Raw genomic sequence first — 22,444 nt, 5'->3', positions numbered from 1 at the left:
TATTAGATTCTTGGACTTGCCATTCACAGCTGGTGAATGTTGTATTTCCTCAGATGAGGGGGTAGAAGCCGTTCCCAAGCCCTTCTAGCTCTTTCTGAACCCCTGTCAGCTGGTTCAACACAACGGTTCTGGCCTAAACTCCTCTCTAAGCTGACTGATTCAAACTGCTTTCTCTTGACCTCAAACTAAGTCTGGCTTTCTCAGTCTCTGGCTCGGTCTGTCTTCACCTGTGACTAGCTTGTTCTCTCTGAAACCTGTAAAACTCCCCTTCTCTCTCCCTGGCTGTTTTTAATTAGCCTCCCTTTTCTGTCCTCTTCTAATGAGAGTTGGGTGTATCCTATCTCCGACCCATTCTGTCCATATTTTTCTCTGATTTGTCACTTTGTCTGCCCCTCAATTCTGCCGGGCAGTGACGGCAGAGGCCTTTAATCCCAGCACTTGGGAGGTAGAGGCAGGTGGATCTCTGTGAGTTCAAGGCCATCCTGGTCTATACAGAGCAAGTTCCAGGACAGCTAGGGCTACACAGAGACTCTATAGTGAAAAAAAAAAAAAAAAAAAAAAAAAATCTAGGGTGAAGGAAAGCTTCATCTTGGTGCCTCTTTGTTTTTCGAGACAGGGTTTCCCTGTGTAGCTTTGGCTGACCTGGACTCGCTTTGTAGAGCAGGCTGGCCTTTAACTCAGTGATCCGCCTCTCTCTGCCTCCCTGAGTGCTGGATTACAGGCCTGCAACCCCACACTCAGCTTCATCTTGGTCTCTTTACCCAGCCTCAAGTGGAGCCGGTCCCATACAACAGTCAAACATTAGTTCACAGAATAAGGCCTATAGGGCACACTCATCCTTTCAACCGTACAACAATTGGTAAACAATTAGCCGCCCCACACAGTCCAGATCCATGAACCACTCTCACCCCCGGACCCAGGTATACCTAGTTATTCACGTGTACTTTATTGGGCCGAAACGACTACAAACTCAAGATAATTCTAATGAAAGCCATGCTAGACTCCTAGTGAATGCACGCATGTTCTGCAGTGCGTCAGAGTCGATGTGTGACTGAAGCCTTCGCTCATTCCTCAGGCTTTTAAAAAAAAGCAGTAAGCGCCTCTGTGAGATAACTGGCATCCGAGGACCAAGCTGAGAACAGGAACCGTGTGCGCATGCGTAGTTTCGGGGCACCGAGAAACGCAACCGAAATCCCCAGCTCCACACCTGTCCAACCAGCCGCCATTTGTGGTCTCTGAACACCCACGCGTGACACCTACATATAGCCCAGACCTAGAAAAGGGCCCCGTCCTTCCTCTTCGACCAGCTCTTGCACGGAGATCTTCAGGCTGGGATAGATCCTCAAGGCGGATCACGCTCACCCATTAGCCACACCCCCTAACTGCCATATTGCGTCTGGTTGGCTGGAAGCGCTTTAATCCCGCCCATTTGGGCCAATGCCAACAGCCACGTAGGCTTTTTAGGCGTCTTGCCCCCGAAAGCGGAAGTTGCGCAAATACTCGCGAGCGCTGCGGCGGCGCTGTGCGGTTGTGTACATATATATCTACACACATACACTGGGTTCGGCTGCGGCGCGGGGGCGGCACACGGCATTGGAAGGCGCCGGAAGTGTCCGTGTCGAGGGGCGGCGGGAGAGGGGCCACCAAGGCAAGTCAGTCAGAGGAGCTAGGCTCAGCGGCGAGACTCTCATCCGCCGCGTCCGGAGCGCCCGGCTAGCAGCCGGGCTTTTCTCTTCGGCCAGACATGGACTTCAGGGAAATCCTCTTGATCGCTTCCAAAGGACAAGGTGTCAACCATGTACCGGTGAGTCTCCGGGGTTGCTTTAAGAAACCGGGGCGTCAAGTTGGTGGGAGTAGGTGGAACTTCTCGGCGAGCGCCTGTCGGCCTCGAGGAGACCTGAACTACGCCCTCTTCTGGAGTTTATGCGCTGATTTGAATACAGAGGGCCTGGGGGTGCGAAAAGGGAGTTTTCTTGGGGGCTGGTTTCTCCAGCTTACGCGTCCTGGAAGGTGGGCTTTGCGGCTTTGGGGTGGGGGGAGCGATTTAGAGTTGCGCAAAGTGGGTGAGTGAGCCACGCCTGGCAGATCGCTGTCTAGTAGTTTTTAAGCGCCTGGCATTCAAATAAACTTCAACCCCTAAATTGAGGCCCAGTATCCTCAGGAAGTTCGGGGGGGACTTTAAGGACGTCTCCTGATGGCCTTTTGGATCTTTTTAGCGGGCCTGGTACGGATTTTTTGCCTGAGTGTTTAGTGATTTCTTGAAAGAGTTCTCTGCTTCGTGGCCCCACCCACTGAGCCAAAGATGTTATCCCCCTGCCAAGGAGGTGCCTTATGTTGGGAGTGAAAAGTTCAGAGTATTGCTGGAAATCCGTAGACAATTGTGAGGTGACCATATGGGCTGCGTGTGTGTGGTAGACATTTTATTTACCTAAGGTGCATGAGGTCCTCGGATCTATCGATCTCCTGTGCGAGCGGGTTGGGCAAAGCCGATTTCAGCTTTCGTTTCCTTGTGGACTTCCAGATTTGTAGGCTCCGTTTGCTAAAGTAGATGCGTCAGTTCGGTGAAATTCTCAGAAGTAAATGCTGAGGTCTGACGTCTGGTTTCCGGGGTTATAGCTGTTTTGCATAAACTAATCATTTCTGGATCACCAGAAGGTACCCACGAAAGAGCTATAAACCGATGCATCACGTTGTGGTATCTGCAGTTTGGTCAGTGAAGTGTCCAACTCAAAACACTTCTTTTTTCTTCTTTCTTTCTTTGGTGTTTTTGTTTGTTTGTTTGTTTGTTTGTTTTTTGTTTTGTTGTTGTTGTTGTTTTTGAGACAGGGTTTCTCTATGTAGCCTTGTCTGTCCTGGACTCAGAAATCCGCCAACCTCTGCCTCCCAAGTACTGGGATTAAAGGTGTGCCCCACCATTGCCTGACACCAAACACACCTCTTAGAGTCAATCAGTCAGCTGGAATTTGAGATCTCACTTGGACTTGGCATTTCCTAGTTTTGTATATTGCAGTACTTTCCCCCCTCCCTTGCCACTTTCTTGTCAAATCCTGCTCATTTTCTTTTTACTCTTTTGAATATATCGGTCCAAAATAATGAGTAGAAGGTAGTTATGCTTACATATGTGTGTGCATATACACACACACACATACATTCGATCAGTCATTTCCCACCTTGATAATAAGCACTCAGAGTAAGATTTCTCTTAAGTCACGTCTCATAAGCCTTGCAAGGTTGAAGCTGTGGGCTCAAGCCTTTGAAACCTGGAGCAGCAATACTTCGTGCATTTGTAGGTTATCTAGTCAAGTCAGTGTTAGGTCTAATAACCATTCATATTTGCATAATTTCATCTTAAATCTTCTTGGATTTTGAGAATAGTTACAAAAAAAAAAATACTAGCTTTAATGCGCAAGAATTGTCTTGTGGAAGAATCAGAACCAGATTTTAAAAACCAATTGCTGGTTGGGTGTGGTGGCTCATACCTTTAATACCAACACTTACAGAGGCAGAGGCAGGTGGAGCTCATGAGTCTCAGGCCAGCTTGGTCTACATAGTGAGTTCCAGGACAGTCAGAACTATGTAGAGAGACCGTATCTCAAAAAAACTAAAAGAGAGAGAGAGAGAGAGAGGATTAAAAGGCAATACTGTTAGGGGAAAGGCAAACAAACAATCCTAAAGCAGAAGATTTCAAAATACAAGATATTTCAGAGTGCGTGTTATTGGTTGCTCTGTGATTGTACTAACAGGGAGTAAAGAAAGGTAAATTGGTGAAGTAATTTAGAATTTAATAGTTGAATAACAGATACATTTTATGAATCATCCTTCCCTTCTCCTAACAGAGTTAGTAAACAGGTTTGAATCATTAACTTGAGCTAATGATCAATTTACATCATTAACTTTTTTTTTTTTTCAAGACAGGGTTTCTCTGTGTAGCCCTGGCTGTCCTGGACTCACTTTGTAGACCAGGCTGTCCTGGAACTCACAGACATTCACCTGCCTCTGCCTCCTGAGCACTGGGATTAAAGGCGTGCACCGCCACGCCCAGCTTCTTTATATTTTACATGAAATGAAAGGGATTAAAAAAATTGGAACAAAATAAGCTAAATAATACCAAATTTAATCCATGATCTTGCCTAAGCTGATCCATCTATCCAGCTTAATTTTATCAGCTCAAAATAATTTGAATACTGATAAGCACAGAGTACTAACAAATTCCCCTGTTCCCTGCTTTATATTTAACATACATTAGCATTAGTATTGCATATGGGCGTTGCTTTCTTTTTTGTTTTTGTTTTTTTGAAGCAGTGTTTCTATGTGTAACCTTGGCTGTCTTGGACTCTCTTTTTTGAGCAGGCTGGCCTGGAACTCAGAGATCCACTTGTATCTGCCTCCCAAGTGCTGGGATTAAAGACATGTGACACCACGCCCACCACCATGCCCTCGTGTGTTGCTTTCATGTTATTGTTTTCTCCGTGATGAGATTGGGCCTAGGGCCTCTCACGTAAGGCAAGTGAGTGCGCTGCCACTGAGCTTTCACTTCTAGGCTCTATCCTCAAGTCCCTTTTATGTTCCTGAAAAATAAGACTGTCTCCAAATTTGTATTTCCTGTATTTAAATGTTTATTTTACTTAAACAGATGGCAATGCACCAATTATAACGTATTTTTACAAAACGCATACCTTATCCGCGACTGTAGCCTGTGGGCCACTGAAAGCCTGTGCTTGTAGCACTTGGGAGGGACAGGCAGGACAGCAGGCGGTCAGGACCATCCTTAGCTACAAGACAGTAGCAAGTCAGCCAAAGCTATGTACATAAATACTCGAAATGTCTCCAAATAAGTAAATAAATACTTGCGCCGTGGAGACAGACAGACACAGAGAGATCTTCTGAGTTTAAATAGGGTGGCATACATGAGCATGGGTTGGGCGCGGGCAGTGTGCCAGAGGTACACCACCAGAGACAGTATTCTCCCTCTCTCCTGTCGCTGTGATAGGGCACCATGACCCAGGCAACGTATAGAAGGGTTACTGAGGGCTTACAGCTTTAGACCCCATGCCCATCATGGCAGAAAGTACGGCAGCAGGTGCTACAGTGGTAGCTCCTATCTTGGTCCACAAGCAGGAAGCAGAGAGCTAACTGGGAATGTTATCTCATGGAACCCAATGACACGCCTCTAACAAGTCCACACCTCTTCATTCTGCCAGCTGGGGACTAAATACACAAATATGTGAGCCTTTTCACACTACCAGGTCTTGTGAGCCCCTCCCCCCACATCATGTTGGGAATGTCAAGTACATTGTGTGGGTCTTGCACGTACAGCATGAAGATTCTTTTTGTACAGGATTTTTAAACAATTCTTTATTTTATGCATATGGCTGTTTTGCTTTCATGTGTTTGTGCACTGTGCGCATACAGAGCCCCAGAGTCCAGAAGAGGGCATGAGATCCCTTGGCACTGGCATTACAGAGCGCTGTGAGCCTCAGTGTGAGTACTGGGACTCAACCTGGGTCCTTTGCAGGAGAATTACTTGTTCTTAGCCACTGAGCACCTTAGAGTGCCTCTGCATTGACTTTAGCCCATGGTGTGAAGTGTGGAATTTTCCACTTGTGTTGTTCTGTTGTTGAGTGGTCAGAGTTTGTGTTGGGTGTTTTCAGGTTCTTGGCCTCTTGTTCAAAGAGTTGAAAATAAAGGCACACGCACATTTGGAAAAAAAAAAAACAAACAAGGATTTTATTTGGAGTAAAGCAAAAGTACAGATTAAAGACAGTACTTGACAGCACAAGATTGAAGATGCTCAGTGTCCCAGTCAGCGCCTGGGGAAGAGTGGCCTGGTGTATTGTGGGTACAGTTAGAGAGCTCCTTATTTTGATTGATGGATAGGTTATATAATCATTTCTCTACTGTGCATGCCCCTCCCCAAAATGCATCAGATTTTAATCCTGTGCACCTCCCAGTTATACACAGGCATTAGATGGTAACTAGAGATTCTCCCTAAAAGGTTACAAGAGGATGCAGTTTTTCTTTGCTGTGCCTGTACCCAAAACCAGGTTCAAGCCTCATTGGCCCTTCTAATTGTCAGCCCTATGAAGTCAGAGATACACTTGAATAGAAAGGATAAATTTGATTGTTACCAGGGAGGGAGAAGTACACCATTATTTCAGAGATGAGAGAGGTGTAACCCATGCCAGTGGGGGGTTGGATAGCTTTGAGGTCGCTGGGTCCATTGTTTGGGGTGACTACGTGTGAGTGCATAGTATGTGCCAGCAAAGGAGCCAGGCTGCCAAGTGCCTTTCCTTAACTAAATGGGGGCTCCCAAACTAAACTGCCTTCTGCGCTTTTACCGACGTCACTATCAAGCCTTAAAACATTTCAGATCTTGGAGCATGTTGGATTCTGGATTTTTGGATTAAGGATGCCTAGTTTGTACTAACATGTCCCTCATTGCTTTTGTATTTAAATGAAACAGTCATCTTGATGTTTTAGTTAAAACAAAGGTAGGATTGCATCATGTGTGGAAGTATTAGGCATACACTCTTTTCTCAGTGGAATTCCTAATACAAAAATAACAGCTGATCAGGGTGATGCAACCAGTCTTTGTCACTGCCTTTTTTCTTTTCTTTTTCTTTTTCTTTCTTTTTTTTTTTTAAAGAGAGGGCCTTACTATGTAGCCCTAGTTGCCATGTGGAACTCATTATGTAAACCAGGCTAGCCTCAAACTCTCAGATATCTGTCAGCCTCTGCCTCCCGAGTGCTGGGATTGTAATGGTTCCTCATAAAGAATGGCATGGGCTGACACAAGTTTTTGCTGAGGTAGTGATGGCTCTGTGGAAATTGGCTTTTCGCCTTCCACTAAGTGCTGACTGACCATCCCTGCTATCCCAGACAGCTGTTCCCTGGTGCAGAGCAGTACTTCTGAACCTGGGCTTTCTGGGGGAGGTCTTTGGAACTGCTGCTCCTCCCTTGCCCACAGGGGCTCCTTGTCTCTCTTCCCCTAACACCTTAGAGAATCTCTAAGCAATGGTGATAGCAGTTAGCATCATTGTGCTGAGCCTGTGCCAGGTACTGTTCTAAGCACTTCATGTGTCAGTTAATTTAGTCACCATGATGAACATATGAAGGAGATTTTAAAGGCTGAAGCCTAGTGGGGTGTGAAGAAATTGCCTGAGGCCACACAGTGAATTATGGGAGCTAATCCAACAGGCTGCTCAGAGTCCCTGCTCCTGACTACGGCCCTCTGTTGAGGGAATGTATTGAAGTGAGAGAATTCATCATCTTCATAGACAAAGCTCAACCTCCTTGCCTCAAGCTCTTGTGTAGCACCGCTTTAAGCAATAATACTGTTGGCTTTTTTTTTTTTAATGACATTCTTAATATAAAGATGGAGAGGAAATAGCAGCAGCATATAAAAACCAGTGGACTCTATGACCAACCACCTGAAGAGGCCAATCTATCTGATCTTGTCTGATTTCTGAAGCAAGCAGGATTGAGCCTGGTTAGTCCATGGATGGAAACTGCTAGATGGGGATATTGAAAGTCAGTTCCAAAAAATTGTCAGCCTGGTTGTTCTCCCAAAGGGGAAAGGAGAAGAGCATAGAGATCAGTGTAGACCTGTCTCGGGTAGAAGCGCATGGAGATTAGGGAATTCCATTTAAGATTGAAGTGTGAGCTGGCAAAAAGGGTTGGAGTTAAATAGAAAGTAAAGTGTACAAATATGTTTGTTTGGTCCTGAGTCAGAAGACAGGCCTTCACATGGATTCATCTGCAAAGCCTAAGCACCAGGAAACCCAGTCATCCCCCTTTAAGGCCATTCCTAGGAAAGATGTGTGATTTTATGCCAGATTTGAATGATGCACTAAGGATTGAACCAGGGCCTCCAGCATGCCAACAGGTATACTACCACTGAGCTGTGCCCCAACCCTAACCAGGTGTTTTACAAACCGCTAATACTTGATTTTGGCATTAAACACCATAGCCAGCACAAATGTTTTATTCTCACTGCCCTTTTTCCACCCCACTGAGCTAGCTTAATGCAAAGAGCTGTTTCCCTGCCTCTGTTCCCTGACTCCCTGACTAATGTATCACCCTGTTTAAGGCTGTGGTGTGGATTAAAGAATGTATTATTTGACTACTCTAACCAATAATAAGTGATGTAAAATCATCAGAAAATGTGTATTTTCTACAATCATAAGAGTCTTCGATTCTCCTAAGGAGCCGCTGGGGGTGGGGTGGGGAGGAACGTGCTGGCTGTCACTGAGCACACTTGCTTAGCAAGGTTTCCAGACTGCATGCTGCTGCTTAATCCCATCTTGACAGGCTGGCTTCCACAGGAGGAATGTTTTTAAATAGCTTGATATTTTCTAAGCCTGTTGGCTTTAGAATTACACACCTTGGCAAACTCTCTGGTGCTATATTAAACGACAGAAGTGCCACCATTGCGGGCCTTTCTTCAGAGTCCAGAAGTGTGATGTGATTGGCTTTGCAGGTTGATGAGATGGCTATGCTTAGGATACAAGAAACATGTCCAGCTGGGCGTGGTGGTGCACACCTGTAATCCCAGCACTCTGGAGGCAGAAGCAGGCAGACCGCTGTGAGTTCAAGGCCAGCCTGGTCTACAAAGCAAGTCCAGGATAGCCAAGGCCACACAGAAAAACCCTGTCTCAGAAAAAAAGGAAGAAGAAAGAAACCTGTCTAGCTGCTTTTTATGAAGCCCAGACAGTGAAGCAGCCTGGTGTCTTGAATCAAAAGTCAGAATTGCTGGGTACATCTTGGTGTGCTGCTGCCATGGCCAGGTATAGCCATCTGATGCGGGGGACGTGCCAAATCACTCCTCTGCCTTAAAGAGAACACTTTGTGTTCTAACCTCAGTCTTTCCACACCCAGTTTTTTGTCTTTGTTGTTTGTTTGTTTGTGTTTTGTTTTTGTTTGTTTGTTTGTTTTGGTTTTGGTGTGGGTTTTTTTTTGTTTTTTTGTTTTTGTTTTTGTTTGGTTTTTGGTTTTTGGTTTTTCGAGACAGGGTTACTCTGTGTAGCCTTAGCTGTCCTGGACTCACTTTGTAGACCAGGCTGTCCTTGAACTCTCAGTGGTCTGCCTGCCTCTGCCTCCAGAGTGCTAGGATTAAAAGCGTGCACCACCATGTCCAGCTCTTTGTCTCTGTTTTTGTTTTTTGATTTTTGTTGTTGTTGTTGTTTTGTTTGTTTTCTTATGCTTTATTTAGCAGTTGCAGGTCATCCCATGGGTTAAGTGGTAGATATACAACAGCAGGGCCAACACAACCTCCAAGCCTCTCTTTCTGACTCCAATAGGGTGAGCACATCACCCTCTTGGACGGGGTGTTTGACATTTCAGATGACAGAGTGGTTGGTGTCATCCATAAACTCCACACACACTTGCCCAGCACTTTGGTTACTCTAGCCAGCTGCTCTGTTTCTGTTTTTTAAACATTTGTTTTCTACCATGAGTTGGGGGAAAATCTTATGAAATCTTCCATCAAAACATATTTAGGAAGGACCGGGCGTGGTGGCACATACCTTTAATCCCAGCACTCAGGAGGCAGAGGCAGGTGGGTCTTTGTGGGTTCAAGGCCAGCCTGGTCTACAGAGGGAGTCCAGGACAGCCCCGGCTACACAGAGAAACCCTGTCTTGAAAAACAAAACAGAACATTTTGGTCTGCTCATAGCCCTTTTCGGAAAGGTCAAGTGAGCTTAGTGCTAAGATATATATAATCATACCCAAGAGAAATTTAAACATACACCCGCCTAAAATGTCATGGCAGCATTTTTTATGAAGCCAAAGAATGGCAATTGGCCAGATAAGTAATATGCTGAGTTATCTGTATCCTGCAATGTTATTCAGCTATTGAAGGAATGAGCTCCTAACGAGTGCAACACTACCCTTGAAGCCTCTATGTTCACGAAGAGGCCAACTGCAAAGGACTGCTCTGTGCGATGGGGTTATTCAGAGAAACAGACAGGCAGGAGTGATTTGAAGGGATTATTTGTAGGGCTGGCAAGTCCAAACTTTGTATGGAAAGCAGGCAGTCTTGAGTTATGCCCTCGTCCTGAGGGTAGTTTCTTATCTGCTGACCCCAGCGCTGTTCTGAAGTCACTGAACCAGGCAGGGGACTACTGCAGATGTTAATTGCATGAGTAAAATTCTTCCAGGCAGCAGAAGCTAAGCACCTGGCTAAATAGTGTGGTTCCTCAGCCAAGTGAGCACCCAAGGTTGACAATCACAGCCACATTGTAAGATTTCATTCCCATTAAATGTATAGACAAATGCACAGCAATAGAAAGTTCACTGGTGGTTGCCAGACCCATCACTCAATGGCAAGCAATTTCTTCTTGACATGGTTACAATATTCTGAAAACCAGTAATGATTGCTCTGGAACTCTGAATATACCAGAAGAAACTTAAATTGTGGAGTGCTGCCTGTGAGCTGTGTCTTAATACACTTGAACCAGGTGTCATATTCATGGTAGTATTTTGAAGCAAAGAGCTCTCAATTCAGTTTACAAAGATGTCAACTAATTATAGGATCTAATTATGTCATAGCCTGGGTGACTAGAAAATAATTGGTGCTGTCTTAGGGTTTCTAAGTTAGGGATGAGTCAGTCTTCACTGCCATCCATCATGCGGGATTTTCAGGTTGGATGAGGCCTGTTTTCTTGCCCAGCTGCTTTTTTAGTTGACTAATTTAGTTGGAACTCGAGCTTGTTTCAAGATACATTGTACTTGTCAGCCCTGTAGTAAGCAGATCCTTTGGCTTTTCTCCAAGGGTGTCATACATGGGATGAGAGAGCATTAGAGTTTATAAACTGCTGGCTTCTCCCACAGAGATAAGTTTTACTCCAACACAGACACAGATTCAGTAGATAAAATGGGTGTCTCTTACATAACAGAGAGGGCTGGCACATGTGAGGCTCTGGGTTTCTTCTGCTCTGTGATTAAAAAAGAAAAATTCCTGTCTCATAAATTATGTCCCATGGTCCCAGACAAAAGAATTAGTTCTGTTTATCATGTTTCTTAAATAGTAAATACTTAAGAAATTGAAGTATTTTTCTTTCAGGGGATCAAATCGTCATTATTCCTGTTTTAGTCGTTTTCTATATGCAGTTACTTAAAAACTGAAGTCTGGAAAAACATCTGTGTCTGGCCAGTATTTATGATCTTGGTAATATGGAAACCAGTCTAAAGGAGCTTATGTAGCAAATTAACCTTTTCTTTTTTTTTTTTGTTTTTTTGTTTGTTTGTTTGTTTGTTTGTTTGTTTTGTTTTGTTTTTGTTTTTTGAGGCAGGGTTTCTCTGTATAGCCTTGTCTGTCCAGGACTCACTTTGTCGGCCAGGTTTGCCTCGAACTCACAGTGATCCTGTGTGCCTTTGCCTCCCCAGTGTTGGGATTAAAGGAGTGCGCCACCACGCCCAGTACAAATTAATCTTTAATAAATTTAAATGCTACATGTAAAGATTACAGAGAACTAGACCCTTTGTTTAGAAGTCTTGTTTTTCTTTCCCTTCCACTTCCCCTCCTTTCCTCATTATCTTTCTACATTTCCTGCAGTATTGGGGCTTGAACTCAAGAGTTGATATATTTTAGACAAGCAGTCTACCACTGAGCCATACAGCCCAGCAGCATGGCTGTTCTGGCAAGGGATCACATCCAAAGACCTAGGACTGTGTGATCCAGCTGGAATACACACCTCTAATCCCTCTGGCTGGAATATAGACACACCCTTAGTCCTAAGCAATCTCTAATTGAGGGACTGACAAAGTGACGGATTGGAGAAATGTTTCACAGAATGAGTCAGAGATAGGATATTCCCAATGAGGGGGGCACTGCTTACGAGCAGCACGTAGAGTGTGTTAGACAGTACTGTACAGAGGAGGAGAGTACAGTGCAGGAATACAATAGAGCAATTCACAGACTTTGAGAGAAGCCAATTTAAATCAGTCAGCTTGGAGAGGAGTTCGAGCCAGAACAACTGAGTTGAACCAGCCATGGAGCGAGTTCAGAAAGAGAGGGTGAGTCTTAAAGGCTGACAACATTCTAGGCCCAGGTTAGCAGAGAGAGGCTGGAAGCTGAAGCCTTCAAGGTCTGGGCTTGCAGAAGATGAGGTTATATAGGGGCTAGACGCTTCCAGGCCTAGGCCTAGGGAGATTTAGATAGCAATGCTCTGGGCTCAGCCCAAGCCGTGGATTAGTAAAGCTCGGGTATGGCTCTCAGCTCATTCCTCACATCTGAGAAAATTAAAAACAACATTTACACTGTAGACTATATATTTTTTAAGTTGAATTGGTTATAGCTTTTATTCTGCTTTCGTTTTTAGAAAAGGTATAGCTTGGCAGTGGGGCCTCCCAAGAAAGACCCAAAAGTTAAAGGTGTCCAGTCGGCAGCCGTGAAAGCATTCCTCAGGAGGAAAGAAGAGGAGCTTAGACAAAAAGGTATGTGTTTGTACTTTTGTCAGTCTCAGTTCCTGCTGCCAAACCAGTGTGTGGTTGTAAAAACATCCTAACAGCTTAGCAATTTGGGGGTGATGTATACATGTCTCTGGGTTAACTTTATGGAAATATACACATACGCATGTGTGCATGTGCGTTCATAGGTTGTTTGGTTGTATAGTTTTATCTAACCTCATCCTACCCACCACCCCCCACCCCAAGGCTTTTGATAATCACTTGTCCTCTCAAGTATTCAGCAAGCTGAGGCAACATCATTCCTTGAGCTCAGGAGCTTCAGAGCAGTAGGGACAATACAGTAAGGCCTCATCTCTTGAGGAAGGTGGGGAGGTGAGAAGGCATGGCATAGCAGCCGCTCGCCTGGCCGGAGCGCGTCTCCACTCTTTCCCCCAGCTCTGGCATTGCTGTAGGTGTCCACTGACGCACTTAACAACTTCGGTGGGTGTCCCGTTGGCTTGCTGCATTTCTGAGCCGTTTTGTACATTTAAAGCAAAACCAAGTCCCTGACCTGCTTAGTCATAAAGAAAAGCTCATCTGTGACCCACTTGTGTAGAAATTACTCAGTTTTGTTAGGTGACTTCCTCATTTGATTTCTAGAGATCTGGAAGCTGTAATTCCACAGTGTCTGTGCTTTGTGGACTGGTATCGCATGAGCAGCTGCTGTCTTGAATCTGTTGAAATAATGTGCTTTTGTTTTATTCCTTTCAGCCTTGGAAGAGAAAAAGAGGAAAGAAGAACTAGTGAAAAAGCGAATTGAGCTCAAACATGACAAAAAAGCAAGAGCTATGGCCAAGAGGACAAAGGACAATTTCCATGGTTACGATGGGATTCCTATTGAGGAAAAGTCAAAGAAGAGGCAGGCAGTGGAAAGCCACCTGAACCAGGGAACTGACCAGGACTGTGACATAGAGGAGGAAGAGTTCCTGGACTACGGCGAAGCAGAGTTGGAACAGGACTATGAGGAGGAGCAAGAGCCTCCCAAAGTAGAAAGCAAACCAAAGGCCCCCCTTAAAAGTGCCCCACCACCCATGAACTTCACGGACCTGCTGAGGCTCGCGGAGAAGAAGCAGTTTGAACCAGTGGAGATCAAGGCGGTGAGGAAAGCAGAAGATAGGCCTATGACTGCAGAGGAACTTAGGGAACGGGAGTTTCTTGAACGAAAGCATAGGAAAAAGAAGCCTGAAACCGATGCCAAACTACCTCCACCTGTGTCCAAAAGGGCACCATCTCAGAAGGACATCATGGGCACAAAGCCCAGCAGAGGTGCTGGAGACAGGCAGCTTTCTTCCAAAGGATTGCCCTCTCCTCATGCTGAGAAGAAAGTCAGGCCCAGCACAGCCAATGAGAAACAAGCAGCGTTGTCTTCATCCAGATCCACGCCAGGAGAGAGGACCAAGGCTGGGTCTGCCAGTAGCTCCCAACCCTCGCTTCGGGAGGGCCACAACAGACCTGTCTTCAATGGGGCTGGAAAGCCCCGCCCCAGCACCTGTTCACCAAGTGTCCCAAAGACTTCTGCTACTGGGACTCAGAAATCTGCTTCTGAGCACAAAGCCAAAAAATCTCTTCCTTCTCATTCCAGCCATTCTAAGCCTGGGCCCACAGGTCTCTCCCACAACAAAGCAAATATTCCAGGTGTCCGACAGCCAGGCAGCAACGTTGGCTCAGCTCCTGGGCGACCTAGCCCAGGGGCAGCTCAACCCTCAGTTAGTTCTAGCCCTGTGCCCAGGCGCCAGAATGGCAGCTCCAGCTCAGGGCCTGAGCAGTCTTTCGGTGGGAACAGAAAGCTGGCCAGCAATTCACACGCCTCCGGGCGAACAGTCAATGGCACAAGTGGCCCTGGACGGCCTGCAAGCAGCTCAAGTGGCCCTGGACGACCAGTCACTGGGTCTACTGGTTCTGGGAGACCTATGGGCAGTGCTGGAGGCTCTGGACGGCCTGTAAGCAGCCCGCACGACCTTCGACAACCAATGAAAAGCCTAGGCTCCTCTGGGCGGTCAGTCAGTGGCCCTGGGAGAGCCATAAGTGGCTCCGGTCCAGCTGGGCGAACTGTCAGTTCAGGTCCAGGAAGACCCATGAGCAACTTAGGACCTGGACGACCAGTTAGTAGCCCAGGCCTCCCCACAAAGCCCAAGTGCACTGTTGTTTCAGAAACGATTTCTTCGAAGAATATTATTAGTCGGTCAAGCAATGGACAGATAAATGGAATGAAGCCTCCTCTGCCTGGCTACAGAAATGTCCAAGGTAAAACTGAGCCTCATTCTTATTTATTTTTTGTTTTGTTTGTTTTTTTTTTTTTTTTGAGACAGGGTTTCTCTGTGTAACAGCTCTGGCTGTCCTGAAACTCAGCTCTGTAGTCCAGGCTGGCCTCGAACTCACTAAGATCCACCTGCCTCTGCCTCCCAAGTGCTGGGATTAAAGGCGTGCACCTCTGCTCCCTGGCTAACTGAGCCTCATTCTGAAGAGTATATTTATCACTAGGCTATTGGAAAAAGCACCTAGCTTTCTGTAACCAGAAACCCCATGACCACTTCACACCCTTGTAATGCCCAATTGCTGAGAATAGGAAAGAGGCTGGTCAGCATCTGCTGCTCACACCCCCACCCCCACCTTGTTCTCTCACGTGCAGTAAACTTGGCTTTGTGGTTTGTGAGAGAAGGCTTATGGGTCCATGGGTAGAGTGATGGTTTACATGAAGGCTAAGACTTAAAGATGAGAGGGCAATTATGAGCCTCCAGCCTTTGCTGCAGTGTTAGTCAGCATATGTTTGTCAAACACCTGTCCTGTACCAGCAGCTGCTTTAGACTGTTCTGAAGAGACTTGTCATTGGTGCTTTAGGAATGTGCCATCTCAAAGTCCTGGAGGGCCAGGCCAGCTGCTTCCTGTAGATCCCGCACACTGCATGGGTACTTGTTAAAGCCCTTGTTAGCATCCAGGGAAAGTACAAAGAGAAACCAATGGCAAAATCCCTTGCTTTACATTTCACAGGCTAGAAAGTGGCTCTCACTGGTCTGTTGAGTTCCTGTCTTTTGCAAAAATTGTCCTGCTTTTGGTTTGTTTGTTGTTTTGGGTTTGTTTTTGGTGGGGGGAAGGAGGTTTAGGGTTTGTTTTGTTTAGACAAGATAGCCATGTTGACCTGGAGCTTGCTGTGTAGCTGAAGGTGACCTCTGATGTCCCATCCCCTGCCTCTACCTCCCGAGTGCCGGATTACATGTATGCAGCAGCCCCACTGCTCTGCTGCAGTGCTGGGATCCAAGCCCAGGGCTTCACATGTCCTGGCAAGCTTTCTGCTGAGCTACATCCCCACGTCATTTTTTTTGTTTTTCAATTTTTATCAGTCACTAGGCAAAAATAGGGTAATAAATGAATGTTTCATGCTGTCATGCTTTTAACAATCTTTGAACAATTATAAGTCTGAAAATGTGTTATACTTGGGATTATTTTCTTTACTAAGTTATGGTCTTGCTATGTTGCCCAGGGCTTCTTCAAACTGCTGGCTCAAGCTTTCAAGCCCAAATAGCAGAAGCTATAGGCATGTTAGGGCTTTGAATTTAAGTGAAATGACAGGAAAAAAATAGGGAACTACCTTTGATGTGTTTATTTGGTAGAATTAAATACTAATGATTCTTTGCCAGTTTGTAACTTGACTCAGTTTCAGACATTTTACTGACCTTTTTTCTTTTTTGGGGGGGGATAAGGGGGCAGGGAGGCAGGGACAGGGTTTCTCTGTGTAGCCTTGGCTGTCCTGGACTTGCTTTGTAGACCAGGCTGGTCTCAAACTCACAGTGATCCACCTGCCTCTGCCTCCCAAGTACTGGGATTAAAGGCATGCGCCACCACGCCCAGATTAAGGCTGCCATCTTATTGTCAGTTTCTCTGAATCCCAGGTGACGTAGTCACCTGTAGGAAGTATTTCGCCATACGGTATTCTTAAAAGTCATGGCTTTTGTTCTTAGGTCCTCAAAGGCCCTTCCCTACTGGCTATAAAAGGCATCGAGAATATGAAGATGATGATGATGATGAATATGACCCGGAAATGGATGATTTCATTGAAGATGAAGGAGAGCCTCAGGAAGAAATATCCAAGCACATTCGAGAAATCTTTGGCTATGACCGAAAAAAGTAAGTTGAAGATTTACCTAAATATAAATGTAGAAACATTAACAGTAAAGTCATTGAATGCTTACTTAGAAACCTTTGGGGTGGGCAGAGGCAGAGGAGGGGTTCTAAAAAGACTTAGTCGTAGAGCATGTGCTGACTAGTTTTTAATGTCAGCTCGCCAAAGGAAGAGAGAACTTGACACAGGAGCTTGAACTGAGAACACGCCCCTCACAAGTTGGCCTTTAGACAAGCCTGTGGTGCATTTTCTTGATTGCCAGTTGATTTGGGAGGGCCTCAGCTCACTGTGGGCAGTGTCGCCCAAAGGCTGGTGCTCCCAGTTCCTCTAAGAAGGCAGATCGAGCTAAGTGGTGGTGGCACACGCCTCTAATCCCAGCACTTGGGAGGCAGAGACAGAGGCAGATGGATCTCTGTGGGTTCCAGGACAGCCTGGTCTACAGAGTGAGTTCCAGGCTAGCCAAGGCTGCACAGAGAAAATCTATCTGGAAAAGCTAAAAAAAAAAAGAAAGGAGGAGGGGGCTTGGAGAGATGGCTCAGAGGTTAAAAGCACTGGCTCTTCTTCCAAAGGTCCTGAGTTCAATTCTCAGCAACCACATGGTGGCTCACAACCATCTATAATGAGATCTGTGCCCTCTTCTGGTGTGCAGGCAAAATATTGTATCCATAATAAATAAATAAAATCTTTTTTAAGAAGGCTCTATGATAAAATAAACTCTTTCCTCCTGGGGTTAGTTTTGGTCACAGCAGTAGAAATCTTAACTAAGATAGGGCACTTGATAATTTTTAATGAATTCAGAGTAGTTTATGATGTTATTTGTATGTAGTATCTTTATTTAACAGATAGGAAGTGAAGCAGGTTCACGTAGAAATAGATAGGCTTTGAAGTCAGAAAGTCATTCACGAGCCATAGTAAATAAGTCATTCTGATCTGACACCTGCTTTTCTTTGGTGTGATGTTTTGCTACTAAAGAATGTGGCCCTGGCCGGTGTGGGGCCATCGCTGTCATTGATGTGCTTAGGAGCTTATTACAACTTCAGGCTCTGCGCCGGGCGGTGGTAGCACATGCCTTTAATCCCAGCACTTGGGAAGCAGAGGCGGGAGGATCACTGTGAGTTCGAGGCCAGCCTGATCTACAAAGCGAGTCTAGGACAGCCAAGGCTACACAGAGAAACCCTGTCTTAGAAAAAAACAAAACAAAACAAACAAACAGAAAAAACCCTGCAGGCTGTCAGGCCCCACTTTAGTCCTACTAAATGAAAATCTATTTTATAAAGTCCCCAGGTAAGGGTGTGTGTGTTTAAAAGTTTGTGAACCATTAAAGTTAAAAAAAAAAAAGAAAGAAAGAAAGAAAGAAAAAGACCAGGACTTGAAATGATGCTTCACCACATCCTAATGAAGTAAATATTTCAGACAACACTTTGGAAGACTCAAGTGAAGTTTTATGTGTGTAAGATGAGACCCATCACGTTTCCTATGACAATCTGATTGCTCATCTTTAGATCCCCTCTAGAAACTGGGCCATCAGAAAAGCATTAACAAGAGACAGAACATCCGGGACACTTAGCACAGTGGGAGGAGCAGCCAGGTGTTCTGAGCGCAGGGCAGGCTGAGAAGCAGCAGCGCTGTCTGTTAGCCTTGCGCCATGCCATTAACTTGCTGCCTCAGTTTTCTGTTGGGAAGCTCTTATCTCCCAGTGGTCATGAAGGTCTAATGAGATTAATATATATAAAATTTCAAGTTGTGCTTTCAGGATTATAGTTACTAATTGTATCTGATTGAGGAAGCCTTGTTGGGGTGGGTGCTTTTGCTCTACCTGGGTTCAGGAAGAGTTGCTTTGTGAGCACCTAAAGCTCGTTTAATGTCTTTACTACAAAACATCTTATACTCAGTGTCTGGCTTCCTCCCAAACAAGGCAGGAGCGATCCTAAAACTGAGTGCTTTAGTTTTAAGCATGTTTGGTTTTGGTTTTGTTCCCTTTTTTTTTTTTTTTTAAATGAGAAGATTTAGCTCTTTAAGAAAACTGTTGCTGTGTGTCACAATTGTTATTTAAAGAACCAAGTATGTAGCCGGGCTTGGTGGTGCACGCCTTTAATCCCAGTACTCGGGAGGCAGAGGCAGGCGGATCGCTGTGAGTTCGAGGCCAGCCTGGTCTACAAAGTGAGTCCAGGATGGCCAAGGCTACACAGAGAAACCCTGTCTCAAAAAACAACAAAAAAAAAGAACCGAGTATGTATTGCATGAAAACATGACCTTTTCCTTAGTTTAAATAAACTCCAAGGTAACTGAACCAAAAAAAAAGGGGGGGGAAACTGAATTTCTGTTTTTTTTTTTTTTTTTTTTTGCTTTCTTTCCAGATATAAAGATGAGAGTGACTATGCCTTACGTTACATGGAGAGCAGTTGGAAGGAGCAGCAGAAGGAAGAAGCCAAGAGGTGAGCATGGCACTTGGTACATTATGTCAAAATGTCCCAAAAGGCCTGCATGGGGCTGTGCGCTGCCTGGCTGAAAAAGCCTTATGCAGATCCCCTGCCTGGCTAAGGTTTTCCCATTTGTGAAATAAGAACACATTGCTTGACTTACTTAAGCACTGTAAGGATTGCAACACTCTGTATCCCAGGTGCTTATAGTGTCTCAGGTGAAATGTGCAGTAAGGTTAGAAGCCTTCCTGAGTCTGCCGTAGCTGTGTGTTGTGCACGCCTTTAATCCCAGCACTCAGGGGGCAAAGGCAAAAAATAAAAGATTCCCTCCATCTTGTTTGGCTGCGTGGTCATAAGCTCCTGAGCACTGCTTGGGTAGGGTATAAATGAATGCTTTGCATAGAGTACTAATAATGACAAGTCCCTATCCTAGAAGACTATTTTCACCTCAGTCCCAACACAAAACACGAAACAGCTCTCTTTTCTCTTGATCCCTCCTATAGATAAAATGTCAAAATAAGGATTGAGAGCAGAATAATCTGGACTACTACTAGGGATTGTGTACTTTGTGTGTGTACATGTGTAGGGCACTTCTCTTGTCTTTATGTGGGTGCCAAGGAGCACACGCAGATCACAAGCATTCTCTTTTAAGTGTTTTGAGAAGGATAGAAGGACGGCTCTGGTTAAGGACGACAACTGTTCTTGTGGAGGTCCAGTTCGGTTCCCAACACCCATACCAGTGGCCCAGAACTACCTTTAACGCCACAGAATCTGCCCTCTTTTGGCCTAGACAGGCACCTACACTGACACGCACATATGGACACAGTTTTGAAACAGGGTTTCTCTATGTCGCCCTGGCTGTCCTAGAACTCGGTATATAGAGGAGTCTGGCCTCACGCTCACAGGGACCAGTCTCCCAACTGCTGGGATTAAAGCGGTACGCCACCATGCATGGCCTCACAATTTTTTTGTTTTGCTTTGTTTTTCGAGACAGGGTTTCTCTTGTAGTCTTGGCTGTCCTGGACTCGCTTTCTAGACCAGGCTGTCCTCGAACTCAGAGATCTGCCTGCCTCTGCCTTCCAAGTGCTGGGATTAAAGGCGTGCACCACCACACCTTGCTACAATTTTTTAAAAAATTAATATTTGATTACTTTAAATGTGTATATTGAGTTTTGTCATTCTTGCTGTGAAACCTTCACATTTTTGTCTAGGGTCCTGTTTTAAACTGTGTATATGAATTGAGTATGCATATGTCTCTATGAGTGCGTATGTATGTGTCCCTGTGTGTAAATGTGGATGTATATGTCCCTGTTACATTAATTTGTATCTGTTCGGCTTACAAAGCCAATAACTGACACAGAGTCTGAAATGTACTTTAAAGCTGTTAGCACTATGCACTGGCAAAATCTAAACGGATACAAATCTTCTCGTAAACTAAACAGACTACTGTAAACCTCATAATATGAATATATCCCAAGCACTTGCCACTGTGATCCTTGGGCCGTTTCTCTCCCCCATTTGTCGTCCTCCACTGTCAGCCATCTTCCCCTCTCCAGGAAGTCTGCCTTCCACTTCCTGTCCTTCTGCCCAGCTGAATGGCTAAACAGTGCTTTATTGACATTTGTTATATCCTCTCAAGACATTCCTTCACAGTCCCTCTGTATGAGTGTGTATATGTCCCTCTGTATGAGTGTGTGTTATGTCCCTGTGCATGGATGTGTATGTCCCTGTGCATGAGCACACTCATCAGCACAGTCCTCATGGAAGTCCCAGTTGAGATGCCAGTCTTGCTTTTTAAAAAGTTGTAATTTCATGCATATTAACAAATATCCTTTAAACAATTTCTCCATAGTTTAAGACTAGGTATGCAGGAGGACTTAGAGGAAATGAGGCGAGAAGAGGAAGAAATGAAGCGTCGAAAGGCCAAGAAGCTAAAGCGACATTAGCTGCTGCTGTTGAGTTTCTGAATTCTGGGACACTGCTGCAAGGATTTCCTGCCTTCAGACGGAACAAGCCCCTATCAGTTTAGATTCCCATGTGACCGCTGGAGGAAGGACTGCATACTGTCATTTGCAGGCTGCTGTTTTGAGTCAGAGTGGACTCTGTCATGCAATGCTACAATGCTGGCCGCGTGCTCTGTGCAGGGTCACCCTCCACAGGCGCTGGCCGTGAACCTGATGAGCTGTGCACGCTGACGTGGGAACACCTGCAGCCAGCTGCTCTTTACTGCTCTTCTGCTACTGTAAAAGGGGAGATTGGTGTGTGAGTAGGCACTACTCAGATCCCAGTCAGACTAGTCTTTCTGAAGGGCCTGGCCCTTCTGTGAGTGCTGCCAGCAATAAAGTGACCTGTCTCAGTCTATGTTTGAAGTGAAAACCCAGGAAAGAGTAAGCTTTATACATGGAGCTCATCCTTACGACTTTGACTTACAAAATAGAATGAAATATATTGTATTCAACATTATCTGTGAATTGGATGCTAAGCATTCCTAATTTATATTAGATAATAAAATTTTTTAAAGTTCAAATACAAATTTTGCCAGAACAAGAATATTCTTTTCCAGGATGCCGTTCAGGCCTCCTGTCACATTGACTTAGTGGGAAATAGGTCAGGGCCTTACTGTTATGTTGATTGGGTTTCTTTGTTTAATTTCTTTTTATATTAAAGAAAGATGGTTATTCAGATATTAGATTTGAAAGAGTAATAGTTTAAAAATCAACAAGTAAAGTGTGTTGTGGCCCCCTCTCCTTTTTTCTCCCCATTAAAAAGCTATTTGGGACCCCAAAGTGCCCCTGTACCTCTTAATGTTAATTAACATTGCATTTTTAGCTTAAATTCCTTAGAAAATGTTAATGACCAAAAAACCAAAAACTAAATATTTAGTGTATCAGGAGTATCACCTTCTCCTTTGTCCATATTGCACTTTTGTTTCAAACTATGCACTGTGACTGAGCTGAGAAACCTTAAGTTCTCTCCTGCTTCTAGTCAGACCTACAGACCTTACGTCACTTCAGCCTAGAGTCCATCCAGGCTGATCTGTGGTCTGGCTGGAAGGAAGCCATGTCCAAGGACAGCCAGCAACAAAAAAATGAAATAGGACGCTGGAGACTCAAGTGTGGAGGGTTGGGAGTGGCCAGAATTCGGTTTGTGGGACAATTCCACAATGAGTCTGGCTGTCTTAAGCTGTTAAGCCATGAGGGGTAGGGAGCTGGGAGAGGCTGTCCTACAAAAAAAAAAAAAGAAGAAGAAAGAAAGAAAGAAAGAAAAAGAAAGCCTCTTACTTTTCAACAGGTCCAGACTTTATTTGTATTTTGTCCATGGTATTCATTCTTTAAGCTTGAATATTATGAGTGATCATTTTTAGCCTTCCTTTGTGGGACCACTTGACCCAGACATTAAAACTAACTCAGTTTGAATTGAATTTCAAACTTTGAAAGTGCAAGGATTTAATGTTAGAGGC

General features: G+C 45.0%; 1 protein-coding gene across 1 annotated transcript; it reads left to right on the top strand.

Annotated features, from left to right (window-relative positions):
• The first annotated feature begins 1,491 nt into the window (after positions 1-1,491).
• Spty2d1 (SPT2 chromatin protein domain containing 1) lies at positions 1,492-21,046 on the top strand. The gene is made up of 6 exons (XM_051148563.1): positions 1,492-1,804; positions 12,321-12,435; positions 13,159-14,691; positions 16,404-16,569; positions 18,922-18,999; positions 20,837-21,046. Exons 1-6 carry the CDS (start codon positions 1,745-1,747, stop codon positions 20,928-20,930), a joined length of 2,046 nt encoding a protein of 681 aa, XP_051004520.1. The 5' UTR covers positions 1,492-1,744; the 3' UTR covers positions 20,931-21,046.
• The last annotated feature ends 1,398 nt before the right edge of the window (positions 21,047-22,444 follow it).

The sequence above is a fragment of the Acomys russatus genome, chromosome 7 (assembly GCF_903995435.1).
Source record: "Acomys russatus chromosome 7, mAcoRus1.1, whole genome shotgun sequence".
Classification (NCBI taxonomy): Eukaryota; Metazoa; Chordata; class Mammalia; order Rodentia; family Muridae; genus Acomys; species Acomys russatus.
Note: the sequence above shows the minus strand (reverse complement) of the source record. Positions and strands in the feature narration are given on the sequence as shown.

What these genes read in the sequence shown, in the direction of transcription:
- Spty2d1 (XM_051148563.1), top strand. Translation starts at nt 1,745, where the DNA reads ATGGACTTCAGGGAAATCCTCTTGATCGCTTCCAAAGGACAAGGTGTC. An exon ending in AAGGTGTCAACCATGTACCG is followed by an intron (nt 1,805 to 12,320) that starts GTGAGTCTCCGG and finishes TTTCGTTTTTAG; the next exon opens with AAAAGGTATAGCTTGGCAGT. An exon ending in TTTGGCTATGACCGAAAAAA is followed by an intron (nt 16,570 to 18,921) that starts GTAAGTTGAAGA and finishes CTTTCTTTCCAG; the next exon opens with ATATAAAGATGAGAGTGACT.